A 21,616-nucleotide genomic window follows, 5' to 3' on the forward strand; every position below is an offset into this window, starting at 1 on the left:
TCAAAGTGGTCTGAAAGTCAGGTAAATTCAAAGTGTCAGAGATAATGGGAACTGCAGATGCTGGAGATTCCAAGATAATAAAATGTGAGGCTGGATGAACACAGCAGGCCAAGCAGCATCTCAGGAGCACAAAAGCTGACGTTTCGGGCCTAGACCCTTCATCAGAGAGCGTTTGTTTTAAAACATCTTTTTGATTTTTGTGACAACTCCAGGAATAGCAGGGCTTTATTTACAATATGCTCTTCAGTGGGTTGTGACAATATATGCAAAACTTCATGTCAAATACACTGCACAGCAACTATGGCAAATGCCTAGGTTTCAGTACAACTTATTTTTTTAAAGCATTGACATGAGATACCAACAGATGCTCCACTGGAGAAGAACACAAGTTATAAATAGATTCTTGGTGCCTTTAAGTAAATATTTTGTTTCAAGAACATGACAAAGAAGATACTGTTTTAGTTTCTACCACGCCATCTAAATAAACAGTATCACTGACTCAGTGTGCCCATTCAGAACATGAGTTTTTCCTCAGTTCATAAACCCAAGTAGAACCACAACAATGACAGTGACTGATAAAAAATACCAACAGCAACCAAACTAGATTCCCTTGGAATGCGGCATGTCTGTTCTTTATGTCTTTTTGTGCCACCAAGTGAGATAAAACCATTATTAATGTAATTTTTTTTTGAAAAAAGGAGTTCAGCAATTTGATTTGTTGGGGTTCCTCGTGCCTAAGACTGTACAAAAAAAATCCTGCTTACTTATACATGTGGTTAGAGATCCTGTTAGAAGGCTGAGTTTAGGGAACATAGGCCTAATATTGTAAACGTGCACAGGACGTGGGGAACCTTGCCGGGCACCTGTATGCATTTGGAAATATATGCTCGATTACTGTCAGAGGAAAACCTGAGAAAACTTGCATCAGGGTAAGAAAGGGGATACATATAAAAAGGGTCTTAACTGACAACCTTTTCTCATTGCAACCAATAACCAAATATTACTTTCACTGATGAGCTTCCGATACAAGGCAAGGTCGTTTACTTTAAATAAAATCCATGAGCTGCGTTTGGCATCCAAGTCATTTCTGGTAGCTTTTTAACGAGCACAGAAAATGTGCAATAGTGGCTTAAAGCAAGTCGCCTTAACCAGAGAAGTTTCTACTTTCTATTCAAAGTCCAACCTGAAGGATTATATAACTTTGAGAATACATTGTGTATATAAGTAGGCACGACATATCAAATAAACAAAGTTACAGTCAACTCAGCACATGCCTTATTCTTTGTAAAGTTTGCACTCCTACTTTTACATGCATACTCTCTATACAAATCCTCAGCAAGATTCATCCCAGGAAATGATGGTCAATAGGATATTACTTTACCAGCTTTTTCTGGAACCAGCTAAATCATAGAAACATTGCTCAGTTATGGTATGCATGATGTGACAGTAGTAGGGAAATTATACAGTAAACTAGTATAAAGAATGGAATTATTGGATAATTGTCTGGTTTAGTAGAGGCAATATGGTCTCACAAAGGGGAAAATCACATTTGTAAAGCATAAGAGTTTCTGGAGGATGTCACGAACTGAATGAAAAGGTGAAAACCAGTAAATGTAGTGTAGTTGGATTTTCAGAAGACTTTACTTATAGTCCAGCAGTGGAAGTTAGTAGACACAAAGTATAAGATACTGGGGGCATTACGCTAGCAAGGTTTAAAGATTAGCTTATTTTCTTATGGAGACAAGTAGAAAGTAAAGAGTAGAAGTCAATGGGTGATTCTCAGATTGACAAGCTGTGACTGATGGCATAATGCTTGGGCCCACAGTTTATATCAATGATTAGATATTAGGACAATTTCTAATGTTTCCAAGTTTGAAAATGATGCAAAGCTTAATGGGTGATAATGGGAACTGCAGATGCTGTAGAATCCAAGATAACAAAGTGTGGCAAACCAGTTAGTTAGGACTGAGATGAGGAGGTATTTCTTCACACGGAGGGTGGTAATTCTTTGAATTCCCTAGCTCTGCAGGCTAAGTTCAATCATTGAGTTCATTCGAGATAGGGGCTGTTAGATTTCTATTTACTAATGACATCAAGGGATTTAGTTTAACGTGGGCAGAGAGTTTTGAGGGCTTGAATGACCTTATCTTACTCCTTTATTGCCCTGCTGTCAATCTACTGTATTTTTTAGATGCTGAACATGGAAAACTAGCTTTTAAAACAGCACTGCTTTAGAAATGCTCAACAGACACTAAATAACTAGGAAATGATTAGTTATCCCCTGAACAAAGAAACACACCTTAAAATAACTTTGTGCTCCATAAGAAAATAAAAGTAAACATATCTAGGACTTGTATCTGGCCCTTACTTACAGGATGAAAATGTGTTTAGTTCTTCTCTGGTAGTTTGGCTCCTCTTCGTGGGTAGATCAATAACAAGCTACCAGCTGCAAAGGGCTGAGATCACGAATGATAACAGCAGCCCCAATAGCTGACCCTGATGTAATGCAAGCTTAGTGAGTTTAAACACATTCCACATGTTCCAGTGTTTAACATGTGAATCAGAGAATATGTTTTTTAATCGGCTGCCATGAAGTAGTACAACATGAGAACCCTTAGGAAACTCTGAGAAAACAACTAAAAGGGATACAGAAATTTCTTTTCTGAACAGCGGTCAGCCTTTTGAAATCCTGCACTTAGGGATATTAAGCAGTATCAACAGAAAAGTGAACTACTGAGGAACGAGAACATATTGAAGGTTAACAAATAGACCTGTGCTAACTCCTGGCTCCCAGTTTGACAGCGGGTGAAGTGGAAGTGAGGAAAGAGTGAGAAACTCACTTCAGAATACCGCCCCAATAGAATGGCAGACCTGCATACCTGGCAGAATATAATGGCAAGATTGCAGCAGCACAGTAGCTGCATTTGCGCCCAGGTCCTGAGCCCACGGCTCATGCACTTACGTCTTTTTTTTAAACCTCTCTCTTTCTTTTACCTTTCCATTTTTCCCGCCCAGTTTTCGACAGCAGTAATCTCATTCATGGAGTGTTGGCAGCAGTAGGGGCATTCTCCTTCCCAGAATGTTGGCAGCGGTGGGCCCAGCACTGAGTTTGAGTCCAGTTCTGGGCCCGGCCGCTGCAACAGCAGCTAGCGTTGCCAAGATCAGCCCAGTGCAGACCCATGGCAGTAACAGTGGAAACAAGACAGCACCAAGGAATGGCAACAAGATTCCAATGCTGGCAGGCACCTGAGCGTTTGCAGACAGAGGGATGGAATTTGTGGCTTTGTTTATCGGGCGGCTGGACCCATGGTGGAGGTGGAGGTGGTGATCTGATATTTCCTTTTCTTTTGCCAGGTTTCTTTTATTTCTGCATCTGTTTTTAATCATCTTTTTCGTGGACCAAGCATGGCTCTGGTACACTTTTCACATTACTCCTGTATTCAAGTACATGTGACAATTTAGAAAACAAACTAAATCTAAATCTAGAATAGGCTGAACACTGTACAATGTCTACGAATCCTGGGAATGGATATGGCAAAAGATAAAAATACTATAAAAGAAAGTGGACATAATGAGATATCAACCTTACCAAGTACCAAAACTAATGATGACACAATTACCACCCTCAAAATGTAGCCTTTCAACTTATAACTCAGTCTCTCCAAGATCATAAGGCCTTTTCTTTGCATTTCATGCACACCCATGCTCCAAGCGAGGCACACATTCAAGCTGCAACTTACAACAGCAAATTTTCCAGTGGTTTCACTACAACACACCCAGTTTGGATTTCAGATCAGGTATATGACTGCAGTCATCAACGTCTTTTCCCGAGGACATGAAGCAGTTGTGGCGACATTCAACAGCAAGGTCACTCTTTACAGTGGAGAAGCAGCTGAAGGTGAAGGCCATGTTGACCATTGACTGATAATGCAATGCTACGTGAGAACCAAAAACTTCGCAATTGATGGAAGCACTTCCAATGTTACAATGCGCTCACTGCAGGTGAAAGAAACAAAGTGTGCATGATAAAAACTGAAAGGACTGAAGATACTATAAATCAGAAACAGAAACAGAAGTTGCCGGAAAAGCTCAGCAGGTCTGGCAGCATCTGTGAAGAGAAATCAGAGTTAACCTTTTGGGTCTGGTGATACCTTGCAGATCCACAGAGTTTGAGGCAGTTGTTCATTGTGTTTGATGAGCAAATGTGTCAAAATTTGTTGCTTGCTGATGCCAGGCATTGTTTCCCGCTAGTATATGACCAATGAACAACTTATTTTTATTCATGTTTAGGATGAGAGCATTGCTGCTAAGGCCAGCATTTATTATCCAACGCTATTCATTTTTGACAAGCTAGTGATGAGCTGCCTTCTCAAATACAACCAAATTACTTGCTATGCCATTTCAGAGGGCAATTAAGAGTCAGCCACGTTGCTGTAGTCCAAGTTCACATGTACAGCACCCCGGTTGAGGGCGGCAGATTTCCCTCAAGGATATTAATGAATCAGATGCAGTTTTAGAATCATCCAGTAGTTTCAATAATCCAGATGATTTATTTAAATAGTTAAATTTAATTGCCCCAGCAACCGTGGTAATAATAACACTGCAATTTGTACTCACCTCTCGGTTATTAATCTAAGCTTCTGGGGTTATTACTCACATTAAAAAAAACCATAATACATTGGAATCCTCAATCTGGCTGGCTTGTACATCCTACTCTTCATAGAAGCTGCCTGACTTTTTATTCCATTTGAAAGGAATAAAGTGAAAGTCAGACAAGATGAACACAAACATACAAGCAAGGAACACAAGGATGTTTCTCAACCCTTCAAGCCTGCTTTGCTGTTCAATAAGATCAATTCTCCAGGCACTGTTTTGATAGGAACAGTGACTAAATTTGTTACTTTAAATTCTCCTGTTTTTATTTTTTAAGCTAACTTCCTCCAGTACTCTAAATATTCCCCGCCTTATTAATTGTTTTTGTAATTTGTTGCCTTTTCACATTCTGCCCAATCTTCTGACAACCTGCCTATGTTTGCACAATCATATGCCTTGTATGAGTCTGATGTCATTGGCTTTTTTCGTTAACCACTGATGGTGGATCAGTCCCTTAGGATTTTTCACACTGTTGAAATGGTCTATTCTGTGATTGCTGGAATATCCCCTTAAGCGTTGCCACTTCTTTTCCAATGGCCTATCCTTTAACCTACTTTGACATTTGACTTTCACTAGCTTTGCCACAGAACACAGAGGAGAAGTAAAACAACAGAGTAGGAAAACAGTGAAAGGAAAGTTAAGCAGAGGTGTCCACTTGAAAGAAAAACCAGAACAGAAATTGCTGGAATATCTCAGCAGGTCTTGCAACATCTGCGGAAAGAAATCAGAGTTAATGTTTTGAGTCCAGTGACCCTTCCTTAGAACCGTTTCCATTTGAAACAGCATTTCAAAATAAATTGTCCCATTCTCTGCCTTCAGCTTACAGAACCACATTTTTGCATACTCTATGAACTGTTGAAGTCTCTGTATGTAAGTGCATATGCATGGCCAAGAACCTCCACATATCACTCATGCCAATTTGCCATTCTGCCCTGAGCATGTGTCAACTAACATCAAATTGATAAGCAACGTACACAGATAATGAATTTGGAAATTAGTGAATCACAGGACTTTGAGTGGTAATGACAACGGAACCCTCGGCATTCTCTGTGAATACAGCACTGAATCAAATTTCAACTCTGGAAGTCTGCACAGATGCAAAATTTCTACCAGCAATTCCACATTTTGCCACAAAGATGTTAGTATATCATATAGTAATGTCTTAATTTCATCAGCTGGATTGATTCATTGAACTTTTTTTTAAAAAAAGGACATTTTTATTGTAATGAAGAACCTGTCTAGCCTTAAGATGGGTGATACTAATTATCATTGTACACTTTGCAGCATTCATTATTTGACAAAGGGATCCCTGAGGTGTGTGAACAGCTTTCATCCTGTTTTATGGAGAGATAGCCCTGGAAGTCTTAAATGTTGGAAATAGAACATTAAAATCTGATTAGCGGAGGCCACAAAACAATAACTAGGCTAATTGTGCCAACATGAGCTAATCAAAGTACCTCTGGAAGATGCAATTAAATTTTGCTCTACTCCCTCCAGCTACAGCAAGTCACATGAGTAGCAAACTTATTTTGAGAGATCATTGGGCTCAGTATTAGGAATGCAGGGAGAATTACTTATGACCTATGGGCAAACAGTTGAAGAGCTTCAGCATTCCCCTCTCTTCAATCTAACAAAAAGCTTTGAGCCCTTTTACTTCTTGAATCCAGCCTGAGGTATATGGCTGCAATCAGAGATCATTTGAACCATTTGGCTCCTGAATTATGCTTACAATTATGAATCAATTAGAACTGTCAGTAAAGCTGAAAATATGGCTGACTTGCATGCACTGGAAGCTACATTTATTTATAAACAGGGAGTAGTTCTTTGCAGACAGAAAGAAAACATTGTGCCTGTTTTAACTGAACAAATTATGTGACAGCCATTTGCTGATTCATTTCTCAGGACAATGCCCTGAACAGTCATATTTAACCTGCCTGATTGGAATTCAAAGCAAAGCCTGGCAGTTAACTGACAATCTTCACACATTTGTGCTTTTTCTATGGAAACAGCTCTGCCAAAGTTCATTTGCCACCAATCGGTAATCTCCTCTCATGCAGTGTAAAGTGTTGATTTTCTCTTTGCATTGGTATTCTTGTGAATTGTTCTAATCAGTGCATGAAAAGCTTCAACAAATGTGTCTTTTTAAAGCAAATGTTTAAACGTTAAATCGCTTGTATGACCAAATGACTTTTTGAAAACCTACAATGTTTATTATATTTTTGAAGGATTAAAATTAATGAAAATAAAAACAAGATACTGTAAATGTAGGAAATTTGAAATAAAAAGTAGTGTTGGAGAAACTGAGTAGGTCTGACAGGATCTGCAGAGAGAGAAACAGAGTTAACCAGAAAACAGTAAAAAAAAATCAAAGAACTGCAGGTGCTGGAAATTATAAATGGAAACAAAAATTTGTGGAAAATCTCGGCAGGTCTGGCAACATCTTTAGAGAAAAAGCAGAGTTAACATTTTGAGTTTAATATAACTTCATGAACTAACTCCACAGAGGCCAGTATCCTATCACCAAGTCACATTTTATTTACATGTGGGGAGTCCTTGACACTGATCCAGCTTCCTCAGAGCGAACAGAACTTTCGATCCTCCTGTTTATATCTGTCAGCCAGAGCTCCCTGACCTGACGACGTTAACAGCCCCAATTAGAAAACTCATTATATGGAGGTCCACCTGGCTGACCTCATTATAATCACTTCAGACCTTCAAGACTCTGAAAGAGAGTTCAGTCAGGCTTAAAACACTAACTCTGGAATTGGAAGTTCTAGAGGAGGTAGAGGCCGTAGGTGGTGTCACGGGAGTCCTGTCTACGTAGGTTGCAGGAACAGCAACTCACATTCTGCTTGGGAACCCTGCAGCCCAATGGTATCAATGTGGATTTCACTAGCTCCAAAATCTCCCCTCCCCCCACTGCAACTTAAAACCAGGCCAGCTCGTCCCAGCCTGCCTAACCTGCTCTTCCTCTCGACTATCCTCTCCTCCCACCTCAAGCCGCACCTCCATTTCCTATCTACTAACCTCATCCCGCCCCCTTGACCTGTCCGTCCTCCCTGGACTGACCTATGCCCTCCCTACCTCCCCACCCATACTCTCTTCTCCACGTATCTTCTCCTCTATCCATCTTCAGTCCACCTCCCCCTCTCTCCCTATATATTTCAGAATCCTCTCCCCATCCCCCTTTTCTGATGATGAAGGGTCTAGGCCCGAAACGTCAGCTTTTGTGCTCCTGAGATGCTGCTTGGCCTGCTGTGTTCATCCAACTCTACACTTTGTTATCTTGGATTCTCCAGTATCTGCAGTTCCTATTATCTCTGATCAAAGCATTAACTCTGTTTCTTCCTCGACACATGCTGCCAAACTTGCTGAGCTTCTCCAGCACTTTTTAAAAAATATACAATTAAAGAACTCAACTCCTTCTGTGGTATTTCAATTGAACTATCAAATGGAATATTTATTTGAACCTAAAATGTAAACAAATTTTTTTTAAAGAGTAATCATCTCATCCTTTCTTGGAAATGCTGATATAGTCACTTGTCCTGAAGAAAGATGAGGCACCCTGTTTCTATACTAATATTTTCTAGAGGGTATGGAAACAGGAACTTGCTGCCAAATTACTTATCATATCAGGATATGGTGATATTCAGAAAAGATGATTCTACTGCTAAGTCTATGAATTGTACTTCAGTAATTTCAAAGATTCAACATTCCTGAAAGGGTGATCAACACAAATGACTTGGGCATAAAAATATTTTGCATGTTTTTAATTCAATACATCCAGACGTTTAACTTGTGTGATAGTAATTCCTGAAGTGGACATGTTTCTTTGTTTGCAGATGCTACCAGACCTGCTGAGTTCCTTCAACACTTTCTGGTTTTATTTCAGAGCTCTGGTTTCCACAGCACTTTACATTTATCTTAGCTGATTTGACAGTAGGGGCAACAAACATCTACTTTCTACCAACCTAACAATTGGCAGGAAAAACCACAGCTGAACAATTGACTAATTTTCAAAGATCACATGGTTTGGCTACAAGTCGAGGTGCACTTCCTCAAAAGGGAATGGTAGGACCAACAAATCTAAAGGTCTCCGGATGGCAAAGCAAATAGAAATTAAGCTATAAAACAAAAATTGTGCTTATTGCAGGTGTATAAATACAATTGAAAACCAAGCTGAGTTCAGAAGGTTCAGAAACAACATGAGAAAGCAAAATGAGAAGCAAAGAGGGATCGAGAAGAAAAACTGGAAGCTAACATATAAGAAATTCCAAAAATACTTATGGAAGGACATCAATAGTAAAAGGACAGGAAAAGGAGGAGTGGTACTAATTGGAGACTCAAAAAAAAGGTGATTTGCACACAGAGGCAAGACAGCTTCAGTTTATATTAATACTTTTGCATTTGTCTTTGCCTACGCAGATGTTACCCAATTGAAAATGCTCCAGGACCAGATGAGACGCATCAATGGATGCTGAAAGAAACCGGAGTGGACATCACAGAAGCACCAGCAATAGTTTTTCAATCTTCCCTTGATTCAGAGGTGATACTGGAGGGCTGGAGAATTATAACTATTTCATTGTTCAAACAAAAGTTGTACCTTTTTATCCAACAGTCAGTTTAACTTTGGTGGTGAGAAACTCCCAGAAACAGTTATTTAGGATAGATTAATACTCTCATTAAGAAGAAAGAAGACCAATTTGGAAGAGTCAGCATAGAATTGTTAAAGTAAAATTGTGTTTTATTTTGCGGAGTTTTTCTGAAGAGGTAACAGAGAGGATTGATGAGGGAAAGGCTGTTGATGCGGTATATATAGACTTCCACAAGGTGTCAGACTTGAAGAAATTTCTAAGTCATGAAATAAAGTAACAACATGGATACAAAATTGGTTGATAGAAACAAAGTAGTGAGAAATAGTTAGCTGGTATTTATTAGGCTGTAAAACAGTTTGCAACAGAGTTCCTCAAGCCATTGGTTGTAGGATTCTTGCTTTTCCTGATAGGTGTTAATGATTTAAATTATGGTGTACACGTGACAATTCAAAGTTTGTGGACAACACAAAACTAGACTGAGGATGGCAGTGCAGAATTTCAAAAGGGCTGTGACATGTTGGCAGAGTGGAGGATAGATAGGTAAAGGGTGGTATTCTATTTAGTGTACAGGAAAATTAGGACTTCATGTATCCATACAACAGTGATTAAAGATGGCAGGACAGGTAAAGAGAAATGTAGTAAACAATAGACTTCATAAATCAGTGCACGAGAGAAGTTGTGATGAACTTATAGAAGATTCTGATGAGAACTCAACTGGAGTACTGTTTACAGTTTTGGGTATCACTCTGCAGGAAGGATGTGGATACATTGGAAAGATTGCAGAAGAGGTTCACTTCAGTTATTCTAGGGATTTTACGTTTTGGCGATGAGGAATGACTGAAGAGGTTGGGACTGTTTTCCCTAGAGTGGAAAAGGTTAAGAGGAGATGAGATAGAAATTTTCAAAGTCATGGTGGGCCTGGACAGAGTGGATAGGGACAAATTGGTCTCACTTGCACATCGATCAAGAACCAGACAGCAAACTCTTAATCTGTTTTGCAAAAAAAAAACACATATGAGGTGGCGAAAAGAAAATATTTCTGTACATCAAGTAGTTAAGGCATGGAATATAATATCTGGAAGCTTGGTAGCGCTCATTCAGTTGAGATATTCAAGCGGTCACTATGATTTTTTTTTTAAAAAGACTAGCTATTATGGGAATAGGCAGGAGATTGACTCCAAGTTAAAATGCACAGACAGTCACTGAAGGCAAGTTAGGCTGCGTAGCCTCCTCCTGCATTGTTAACATTCTATGAAGAATACTAATTGCAAAATTAAGATGTAGTACTATAAGACTCAGTTGTGTATGTAATTAGATTAAGATTTTCTCACATGTTTCACCGAAGATTTTTAAGGTCAGTCATGGGCTTACAGTGGCCTATCAAACTGGGCTACAGCATACTGCTGGGACGTTCAGAACCATCAACAGTAAGTTTAGCCTCAAGTCCTCTACTCTTAGGGTCATGCTGTAGAAAAAGAAGTGTCCTATGTTGGCATGTCTATCATCTACTGGCTACAGCCTCAATTAGCACCTCACCTACTTTTCCAGCCATTAAATATCAGTTTGGAGAATACAGTCCACATCTTTTGTATGGCAAGGAAACCTGAACTGAACGCAGCATTCCAAAAGTGACCTAACCAATGTCCTGTACATAATGAGAGATAATGGGAACTGCAGATGTTGTAGAATCCAAGATAACAGAATGTGAAGCTGGATGAACACAGCAGGCCAAGCAGCATCTCAGGAGCACAAAAGCTGACATTTCAGGCCTAGACCCTTCATCAGAAAAGGTGGATGGGGAGAGGATTCTGAAATATATAGCGGGGGTGGGGGGGAGAGGCGGGCTGAAGATGGATAGAGGAGAAGATAGGTGGAGAGGAGAGTATGGCTGGGGGAGGTAGGGAGGGGATAGATCAGTGCGGGGAGGACAGACAGGTCAAGGGGGCGGGATGAGGTTAGTAGGTAGGAAATTGAGGTGTGGCTTGAGGTGGGAGGAGGGGATAGGTGAGAGGAAGAACAGTTAGGCAGGCAGGGACGAGCTGGGCTGGTTTTGGGATACAGTAGGGGGAGGGGAGATTTTGAAGCTGGTGAAATCCACATTGATGCCATTGGGCTGCAGGGTTCCCAAGCAGGAGTTGTTGTTCCTGCAACCTACAGGTGGCATCATTATGGCACTGCAGGAGGCCCAGGATGGACATGTTGTCTAAGGAATGGGAAGGGGGAGTTGAAATGGTTCACAATTGGGACGTGCAGTTTTTTTACAGCGAACCGAGCATAAGTATTCTGCAAAGCAGTCCGCAAGCCTCCACTTGGTTTCCCCAATGTAGAGGAAGCCACACTGTGTACAGCGGATACAGTATACCACATTAGTGGATGTGCAGGTGAACATCTGCTTGATGTGGAAAGTCATCTTGTGGCCTGGGATGGGGGTGAGGGAGGAGGTGTGGGGGCAAGTGTAGCACTTCCTGCGGTTGCAGGGGAAAGTGCCAGGTGTGGTGGGGTTGGAGGGGAGTGTGGAGCGGACAAGTGAGTCGCAGAAAGAGTGGTCTCTCCAGAAGGCAGACAAGAGTGGGGAGGGAAAAATCTCTTTGGTGGTGGGGTCGGATTGTAGATGGCAGAAGTGTCGGTGGTGGTGGGGTCGGGTTGTAGATGGCAGAAGTGTCGGAGGATGATGCATTGTATCCGGAGGTTGGTAGGGTGGTATGTGAGGACTAGGGGGGATTCTCTTTGGGCGGTTATTGTGAGGGCGGGGTGTGAGGGATGAGGTGCAGGAAATGCGCGAGACACAGTCGAGGGTGTTCTCGACCACTGCGAGGTAAGTTGCGGCCCTTGAAGAACGAGGACATCTGGGATGTATGGGAGTGGAATGCCTCATCCTGGGAGCAGATGCGGCGGAGGTGAAGGAATTGGGAATAGGGCATAGAATTTTTGCAGGAAGGTGGGTGGGAGGTGGTGTATTCTAGGCAGCTGTGGGAGTCGGTGGGCTTGAAATGGACATCAGTTTGTAGGTGATTGCCTGAGATGGAGACTGAGAGGTCCAGGAAGGTGAGGGATGTGTCGGAGATGGCCTAGGTGAACTTGAGGTTGGGGTGGAAGGTTTTGGTGAAGTGGATGAACTGTTTGACCTCCTCTTGGGAGCATGAGGCGGTGCCGATACAGTCATCAATGTAACGGAAGAAGAGGTGGGGTTTGGGGCCAGTGTAGGTGCAAAAGAGGGACTGTTCCATGTAATCTACAAAGAGGCAGGCATAGCTTGGGCCCATGTGGGTACCCATGGCCACCCCCTTTGTCTGTAGGAAGTGGGAGGAATTGAAAGAGAAGTTGTTGAGGGTGAGCATAAGTTCAGCTAGGCGGATAAGTGTGTCAGTAGAGGGGGACTGGTTGGACAGGAAGAAGCGGAGGGCCTTCAGGCTATCTGCATGGGGAATGCAGTCTAAAGGGACTGGACTTCCATGGTGAAAATGAGGTGTTGGGGACCGGGGAATTGGAAGTTCTGGAGGGCTTGGGTGGTGTCACGGACGTGGGTATGGAGTTCCTGGACCAAGGGGGAGAAAATGTAGTCCGGATAGGTGAAGATGAGTTCTGTGGGGCAGGAGCAGGCGGAGACAATGGGTCGACAAGGGCAGGCTGGTTTGGGGATTTTGGGAAGGAGATGGAAGCAGGCGGTGCGGGGTTGGGGAACAATGAGGCTAGAGTCTGTGGGTGGGAGGTCACCTGAGGTGATGAGGTCATGGATGGTTTGGTGCTCAGAAGTGGGGTCATGATCAAGGAGGTGGTAGGAGGTGGTGTCGGAGAGTTGGCGTTTGGCCTCAGCAATGTATAGGTCAGTGCGCCGTACTACAACTGCACCTCCCTTGTCTGTGGGTTTTATGGTGAGATTGGGCTTGGAGTGGTGGGCTGCCCGTTCTGCAGGGGGGAGGTTGGATTGGGTGAGAGGGGTGGAGAGGGTGAGGCGGCAGTTGGAGATGAAGAGGTTGAGGGAGGGTAGGAGGCCTGGGGATGGTGTCCAGGAGGAGGGCTTGTGTTGGAGGTGCAAGAAGGAGTCAGTGGCAGGACGGCTAGGCTCACGGTTAAAGAAGTAAGCATGGAGGCGAGGGCAGCGGAAAAACTGCTTGATGTCCCTGCCGTGTTCATCCAGCTCCACACCTTGTTATCCTGTACATAATGATTGGGATTATTTTTTGTCAATGATGTCAGGGTGCTGAGAAGCAGCACTCGTGGATAACTCACCATATTGCTTGTGGATAAGCTGTTTTCACCTGTCTATGATAGCAATGCTGATTATGGTACAGTAGTGCAGGGACTGGGAGTAAACAAAAGGGCAATCAGGAAGGATGCAAGGGAGAACGCCCTTTCAGATAGTACTACAGTATCTTTTATTCGCATATAAGCGTAGATAAATTTTGATATAGTGTCTCATCCAATCCCTCACTGTAGCACACAGGTACCTGCCTGGAATTTGTACTCATGCCTCTGGGATGACATTTGAACGCTCTATCAGGTGACTCAGAGGTGACAGTGTTACATTGTCTTACGTTGAAAGGTTTTACACAAATGTAATTTTTCCTCCTTTCATAGAAGAGGCTTTTCAATAGATTAGGTGCATTTTTGGTGGAGGTGCAGTTAATTAAGTTATCTCCTGTGAACTGACTCGTTAATGTCTGAAAGTTAGATATTTAACTATTTTTATTTAGAAAAGGAAAAACAGGAACAGTTAAATGATCATAGGAATAATTATCCAAGTCACCCAGAAGGTGGAAATTAAAGGGATCAAGATGTGAATGATAGAATAGATTGTTCAGGGCAAGATCAAGGTTATTGGTGTATGAGGTCTGTTGTTGCAGCTCTCCAGATTTAATAGGTGTGGTTACTTCAAGAGAAAATTATGTAAAGTGAATTACGTAGGATTAAGAAAAATGTCAAGAGTTCTTGGCTTTAATTATCCAAAAAGACTGGCTCATTGTTAAGGAATTGTTTTTCCTGAATGTTTAGTTCTCTGTAGGCTCTCACACTTGCATTTCATGCAAATCTAACCTGACAGAGTTCTATTTCTTAAAAACAACATTCCCCATCAGCTTGCTACAAAGAAAAACCTGCATTGCATTCCAATGACTCAGCACTAGCTGCTATTGAATCTCTCAAGTAGCAACCAGCTAATTGTAAACAATTGATGTTCAAAAATTCAATGTTAAAAAAGGGATATTTCTCCAACCAAAAATCCAGCCTGCTTTAGATTAAGTGTATTTAGCACAAAACTGGTTTAACCAACCTCTAGGCATGTCTGATGGACCACAATGAGTACTGCTGCACTTTCATCTCCTCTGCTAAAACTGTTCATACTCCAGGATAAACTAAAGAAATCTCCCAAAACCTCAACAACTCACCCTCATTTCCAACCACTGTCCTGACCTGTTCCTCTTGCCCAGCTACACAGTGTTTAGAACTATCACAGCTCTGAAAGAGGAGTCCATTTGGTCTTTTGTGTCTGTGCCACTTTTCCATCGGAACAACCTACCTAGTGCCACTCACAGCCCCTCTCCCTCTTGAATGCCTTAAATCTAATTTGTTTCCACCACAATCTCAGGCAGTGTGTTCCAAATCCTAATCACTTGCTGTGTGAACCAGTTTCCTGCATGTCACCATCCTTCTTGTGCCAATTCCCTTACATTTGTATTCTTCTTGTCTCAGCCCTCCAACAAATGGGAAGACTTTTTAAATCCCCAATCTGTTGTGATTTTGAATCCCATCTCCAAAGCAAGCAAGAATGAAAAATAAATACCATTTACAAGCAGTATGAGGATTGTGAACAAGTTCCGATTTTGAGTCTGTTCGCAGGTCAATTTGTACACAAAATGGAAGAATGCAAAACAATATAAAAGTATACCATTTGTAAGTACAGGAAACGTTTCGGAGTTAGATCTTTAAAATTACACTGCTGTACATAATCATATTTGTAACATGAGTGTTCTCAAGTTGAATATTCATAAATTGGAGACCATTGTATTCCATTTACCTACCAACTTTCTGGAATAATCTTAAAATATATCAAGTATAGCCTTCCTCTTTATATTATCACTCCTGATGACGCTTTAACCTTCCAAATTTTAACTAATTTCATTTTATATTGTGGATGAAATTAATCCGCACAGGAACTAAGATTGATTGGCCTAGGGCTTACTTTCTTCACCTCTTTTCTCCCCATTCTTGAACACGGTTCAGTATTTCCTACCCTTGAAACATTTGGCATTCTGCCTACTTACATACATTTTTGATACGTTATGTTTAACGACATGACCATCTTCTGATCGATTGTATATTCTTACATAAGTCATAGAATTTCAAAAAATCTCTCAACTGCTCATTCACATAACTGGCCATTGACTTTGAATGTGGAGACACAGTTCAGTTATCAAGTAATATTCAACTTTCTGGTATGTAACAAGTTTAAAATTCACAGGCTATTATACAAACTTAAAACAAGTACAATTAACACTTACTTTCAAATCAAGGTGGACGATGTTGTTTCGATGCAAGAAAGCCACACCCTCTAATATCTGCCTCATAAGCCGTTTGACATCTTTTTCTTTGAAGGCCTCTTCCCTCTCAGCTACACATTGGTTGAAAATTTCTCCTCCAGCAGCACTATGCAAGAGAATACAGAAGTTAATGTAACTGAATTAAAGTATGTTTGTAATGATAACTGGGAAAAAAAAACACATGAACACCGAAATGTGCCCCAAACATACTGCACACTTTCTTTGCTTAGCTGCTAAAAATGTACTCCAGAATGAAGTCCCAGAATGACTTCCGCACATCTTTTTGCACAAATCTCTATTTTTCTTCAAACTTGGAAAATAAGTAGTAATTTTATTGTTGAGCACGCCATGGACTTTACAACAGGACACCTCTGTTAAATTCCCACTGAAGCAGGCAAATTAGAATTATTCAAAGTGCTCGTAGATAACCTGCATACACACAAGGATAGTACTAGTATGGAAATCCATCACTGTTATGTTACCTTAAAGGAATATTAAGCCAAACTTAGGAACAAAATAAGTTGCAATTTCTTTTCAAAAATGTTTCATGTTTGTTGAGAATCTATCATTTGGAAGCAATACAATGTCACAGGCTGTACTGAAAATAGTTCACTGAATTTTATGTCTGTGATATCTTTGCAAATTGTAACACTTTTCTTCCACAAAGCAAAATGGTTTTCAAATCTCTTTTCCACAGTCGATATCCCAATAAACTTCACTGGGCATAATGCAGAGGTATCATACAGTGCTATGCTTATAGCTAGATTCAGCAATTACTCAACATTATCGTACATTCTGATCTGCTTCCAATTACTAAAACATACTCCAAGAACTCAGAACATTTCAAATGGAAAACAGAAACTAGGAAGCTAATAGAATGTTTCCATGATAAACAATGAGAAAAATAAAAGTTTGGTTTGTGGAACTTGACAGTAAATAAAAACTGTGATCAGAGATAATGGGAACTGCAGATGCTAGAGAATGCAAGATAGCCAAGAGTGAAGCTGGATGAACACAGCAGGCCAAGCAGCATCTCAGGAGCACAAAAGCTGACGTTTCGGGCCTAGACCCTTCATCAGAGAGGGGGATGGGGAGATGGTTCTGGAATAAATAGGGAGAGAGGGGGAGGTGGATCGAAGATATAGAAAAGATGATAAGTGGAGAGGAGAGTATAGGTGGGGAGGTGAGGAGGTAGGGAGGGGATAGGTCAGTCCAGGGAAGACGGACAGGTCAAGGAGGTGGGATGAGATTAGTAGGTAGGAAATGAGGTGGGATGAAGGGATAGGTGAGAGGAAGAACAAGTTAGGGAGGTGGGGACGAGCTGGGCTGGTTTTGGGAGGTAGTGGGGGAGGGGGAGATTTTGAAGCTTGTGAAGTCCACATTGATACCATTGGGCTGCAGAGTTCCCAAGCGGAATATGAGTTGCTGTTCCTGCAACCTTCGGGTGGCATCATTGTGGCACTGCAGGAGGCCCAGGATGGACATGTCATCTGAGGAATGGGAGGGGGAGTTAAAATGGTTCGCGACTGGGAGGTGCAGTTGTTTATTGCGAACCGAGTGGAGGTGTTCTGCAAAGCGGTCCCCAAGCCTCCGCTTGGTTTCCCCAGTGTACAGGAAGCCACACCGGGTACACGTTGGCAGATGATTGCACCTTCGTTACTTTGTGTACTATGATACTGTTATATTAATGTTAAGGAATGGCACACAAAAATATTTCCCTGTTTACATTAGTGATGCTGTTTAAGGGAATATTGGGGAGTTGGGGAAAACTGGAAAGAGACTTTATTATGCAAGTTTAAATACATGGTGTGGCAAACAAGCAGTCAGGTTCTCAATTGTATCGTAAGTAACAGAAGCCATACTTTAAATAAAAACTGGACTAATATCCTCACAATACCTGCACACAGATGTTTTGTCCGTCTATTCAGTTACTTTATCTGATGCTAAGTTATACGTTTATTAACTCAACCAAGGAAAACAAAGTAGCCTACTTAGGAGTAAGTCTTACTTTTCTTTTAACCTCAGGCAGAATTTACAGTAAGAGTAGTGATTAATCAAATTCAAAATTGCTCTGAAGCATTATTCACAAATAAACTACAAGTGAAATGTAACTTATTCCCAATACTACATGGAAATTACAACAAGAAAATTGGAAACTTAGTCCAACCAGTCTCTGTTGGTCCTGTTCTAAAGAACGGTCAACTGGACTTAAAACATGAACTCTGCTTCCTCCCCACAGATGCTGCCAGACATGTTGAATTTTTCCAACACTTTTTTTTTGTTTCAGTCTGTGTTGGCATTTCTCTACCACATGAGCAGCAGTCTTGTCCCAAGTTCTTGCTCCTTTTCTGATATCTTTATGCTCTTCTCCTTCAAGAATTGATGGCAGAAGAGATAAGAATGAGATTCTGAGGGGAAAATATAGGAAATTTGCCAAGAATTTAGAAAGGATGTCCTCAAGGGTAGTAATATCTGGATTATCCCCGATGCCATGAGTTAGTGAGGGTAGGAATAGGAAGATACAGCAAATGAATGCGTGGCTGAGGAGATGGTGCAGGGGAGAAGGATTCACACTTTTGGATCATTGGGATCCCTTCTGGAGTAGGAGTGACCAAGGATGGATTGCACCCAAATTGGAAGGGGACTAATATACTGGCCGGGAGATTTGTTAGGACTGCTTGGGAGGATTTAAACTAGTGTGGGGGTGGGGGTAGTACGCAGGGAGATAGTGAGGAAAGACAGCAGTCTGAGATGATAGTTTGGAATAGGAGTAGGTCAAGCAGTGAGACAGGCAAGAACAATGCTAAGAACAAACAGGGCTGCTAAATTAAACTGCATTTATTTTAATGCAAGAAGCCATACAGGTAAGGCAGATGAATTGAGGGCATGGTTGGGAACATAGGAGTGGGAATCAGAGCAGTTACAGGAGACATAGCTCCTGGCAGCTTAACGTTCTGGGGTATTGATGCTTTAGGATAGATAGAAAGGGGAACAAGAGAGGAGGGGGAGTAGCATTTTAGATTAAAAATAACCTTACTGCTGTACTTAGGGAGGATATTATTGGCAGTATGTCCAGGGAAGTTATTTGGGTGAAACTGAAGTACAAGAAAGGTATGATCACCTTATTTGGATTATACTTTAGACCCCCCCAATTGTCAGCAGGAATGTAAGAAACAATTTTGCAAGTAGATGTCTGTTATCTGTACAAATAATAGGGTGGTGATGGTAGGGGGATTTTAACTTTCTAAACATGGACTGGGACTGCCATGGTGCTGAGCGTTGGATGGAGAGGAATTTGTTAAGTATGCGCAAGAAAATTTTTTGATTCATTATATGGATATACCTACTACAGAAGATGCAAAACCTGACCCACTCATGGAAAATAAGGCAGGGCAGGCGATTGAGACGACAGTGGTGGAGCACTTTGAGGTCAGTGACCACAATTCTATTGGTTTCAAAATAATGATGGCGAAGGATAAACCCAATCTACAAGTTAAAGTTCTAAATTGGAGGAGAGCTAAATTTTGACGGTATCAGGCAAAAGAAAACTTTAAAAAGTTGACTGGGGTTGGATATTCGCAGGTAAAGGGATGGCTGGAAAATGGGAAGCCTTCAAAAATGAGATAATGAGAGTCTAGAGACAGTACATCCCTGTTGGGGTGAAGGGCAAGGCAGGGAGGTGTACAGAATGCTGGATGACTAGAAAAATTGAGGTTTTGGTCAAGAATAAGAAGGAAACTTTAAAGTTTGAGAAGATTGTAGCCTGGGTTGTGGATGAGGTTGGAGACATGCTCGCCGAGCCAGTGGGTTTGGTTGTAAATGTTTCGTCACCCTGCTAGGTAACATCGTCAGTGTGCATCTTGTTAAGCCTCGGTGTTCTGTCCCCTTCTTATTTATATGCCTTAGTTTGTTGAGGTGTTTGGTATCATTTGCGGTTTTGTTTCTCAGAGGTTTGTACACAGGGTCTAATTCAATGTGCTTGTTGATAGAGTTCCAGTTAGAATATCAGGCCTCCAGGAATTCCTGTGACTCTGTTTAGCTTGTGTGATTATCGATGTGTTGTCCCAGCCGAATTAGTATCCTTCATTGTCAGTGTTGAGTGAGACAAAGGGGGATTGGTCGTGCCTCTCAGTGGCTAGTTGGTGTTCATGCGTCCATACAGTCAAATTTCTTCTGGTTTGGCCCATGCAGAGTATCCTTAAGAAAGAAATCAGGAGGGCAAAAGGTGAACATGAAATAGCTTTGGCAAATAGGATTAAGGAAAAGCCAAAGGGATTCTAAAAATATATTACGGGCAAAAGGGTGCATGCGTGTGGAACCACAGGAGGTGGAGGAGGTACTGAATGAGTATTTACTGTTGTGAAGGATATGGAAGATATAGGATATGGGGAAAAAATAGCTACATCTTGGAAAGTGTCTATATTACTGACGTGGTGGTACTGGATGTCTTAAAATGCATGAGCCTATGGGGTCATGAGGTAATGATGATGTAACATCACATGACTAATAAAAGATCTCATGGAGGAGAGACTGTGAACATGTGTAGATCACTATCTGTACTGTTAGTACAGAAACAAAAAGGCTATTGTTAAAACAAAATTGATTCTACACTAGTCCATTTAAGAACAAGAACACCCTTCAGAACAACCAGGAGACAAAACATGGTAGCAACCAGGCGACAGCACATAGAAGTGAAATCTCACAGAGAAGAACCCAAACAAATCCACAACTGAAAAAGATAGGCGATAATGGTGCAAAACTACAACAATATTTTTAATCTCCATTTTAAAGTTAAGGTAGAAAAAGCGTTTGACTTAGCAGCAAACGGCAATCGTGAGCCAGAAGCATAGAAAAAGCCGAGTCAGTGGCAGAACTTCGAGTGGGCAAGAGAACAGAAGCACTACTGCCACTATCCAACCCATTCCTGAGAGAAAAATGACCTGCATCTAGTGCTTATGGGGGATGACTTGAGACATTATTTCTCCAGGTATCAACCAGCTCAGGATTGGAGAAAAAGGAATACGTGAGCAATGGTCTAATCTGTACATTCACCCCATGCCCTCCATTGCAGATGATATGTTGACAAGACAAGTCTTGGAGGAAATATCAGAGATAGTAAGAACCGCCAATGCTGGAATCAGAGATAACACAGTGTAGAGGTGGAGGGACACAGCACGTCAGGCAGCAGAGGAGCAGGAAAGTTGACGTTTTGGGTGAGGGCCCTTCTTCATAAATGGGAGAGGGGGAAGGGAGTTCAGAAATAAAAAGGGAGGGGAGGTGCTGGGAAAGGTAGGTGGGATGGTGATAAGTCAGTGCAGGTAGGCAGTGGCAGTGATTGGTCAGTGAAGTCGGAGTAGCGGACAGGTGGGAGAGAAGATGGACAGGTTGTGTCAGGTCAAGGAGAAGGGGATAAGAGGGAGGGTTGGCCATAGGATGAGGCCAGGGGTGGGGAGATTTTGAGACTGGTAAAGCCCACATTTAGGCCATTGGGTTGTAGGCTCCCAAGGCGAAATATGAGGTGCTTCTCCTCCAGTTTCCAGGTGGTGTCATTTGACACTGAAGATGCCCCAAGATGGACATGTCGTCAGAGAGTGGGAGGGGGAGTTGAACTGGCTCATGAGCAGAAAGATTGGTCATTTGTCACGAACACAAAACACAGAACAATACAGCGCAGAACAGGCCCTTCGGCCCTCGATGTTGCGCTGACCTATGATCTAAGCCCCTCCCCCTACACTAACCCATCATTATCCACATGCTTATCCAAGGACTGTTTAAATGCCCCTAACGTGGCTGAGTTAACTACATTGGCAGGCAGGGTGTTCCACGCCCTTA

The 21,616-nt window shown here is 41.8% G+C and overlaps 1 protein-coding gene and 1 long non-coding RNA gene across 4 annotated transcripts in view; one reads left to right on the plus strand and one right to left on the minus strand.

The window, feature by feature from the left end:
* Positions 1–21,616, plus strand: part of LOC125465392 (uncharacterized) — a 52,447-nt gene that overhangs the window by 26,901 nt on the left and 3,930 nt on the right. The window contains exon 2 of the long non-coding RNA XR_007250233.2: positions 9,079–9,199. This is a non-coding gene — a long non-coding RNA (uncharacterized LOC125465392). The remainder of the gene's footprint in view (positions 1–9,078; positions 9,200–21,616) is intronic.
* The window catches only part of stk17a (serine/threonine kinase 17a), a 95,863-nt gene that overhangs the window by 24,569 nt on the left and 49,678 nt on the right, over positions 1–21,616 (minus strand). For all 3 annotated transcript variants that reach the window (XM_048558806.2, XM_048558798.2, XM_048558814.2), the window contains exon 3: positions 15,746–15,890. In XM_048558806.2, the coding sequence (XP_048414763.2) occupies positions 15,746–15,890 (145 nt within the window). The remainder of the gene's footprint in view (positions 1–15,745; positions 15,891–21,616) is intronic.

The sequence above is a fragment of the Stegostoma tigrinum genome, chromosome 2 (genome assembly GCF_030684315.1).
Source record: "Stegostoma tigrinum isolate sSteTig4 chromosome 2, sSteTig4.hap1, whole genome shotgun sequence".
Classification (NCBI taxonomy): Eukaryota; Metazoa; Chordata; class Chondrichthyes; order Orectolobiformes; family Stegostomatidae; genus Stegostoma; species Stegostoma tigrinum.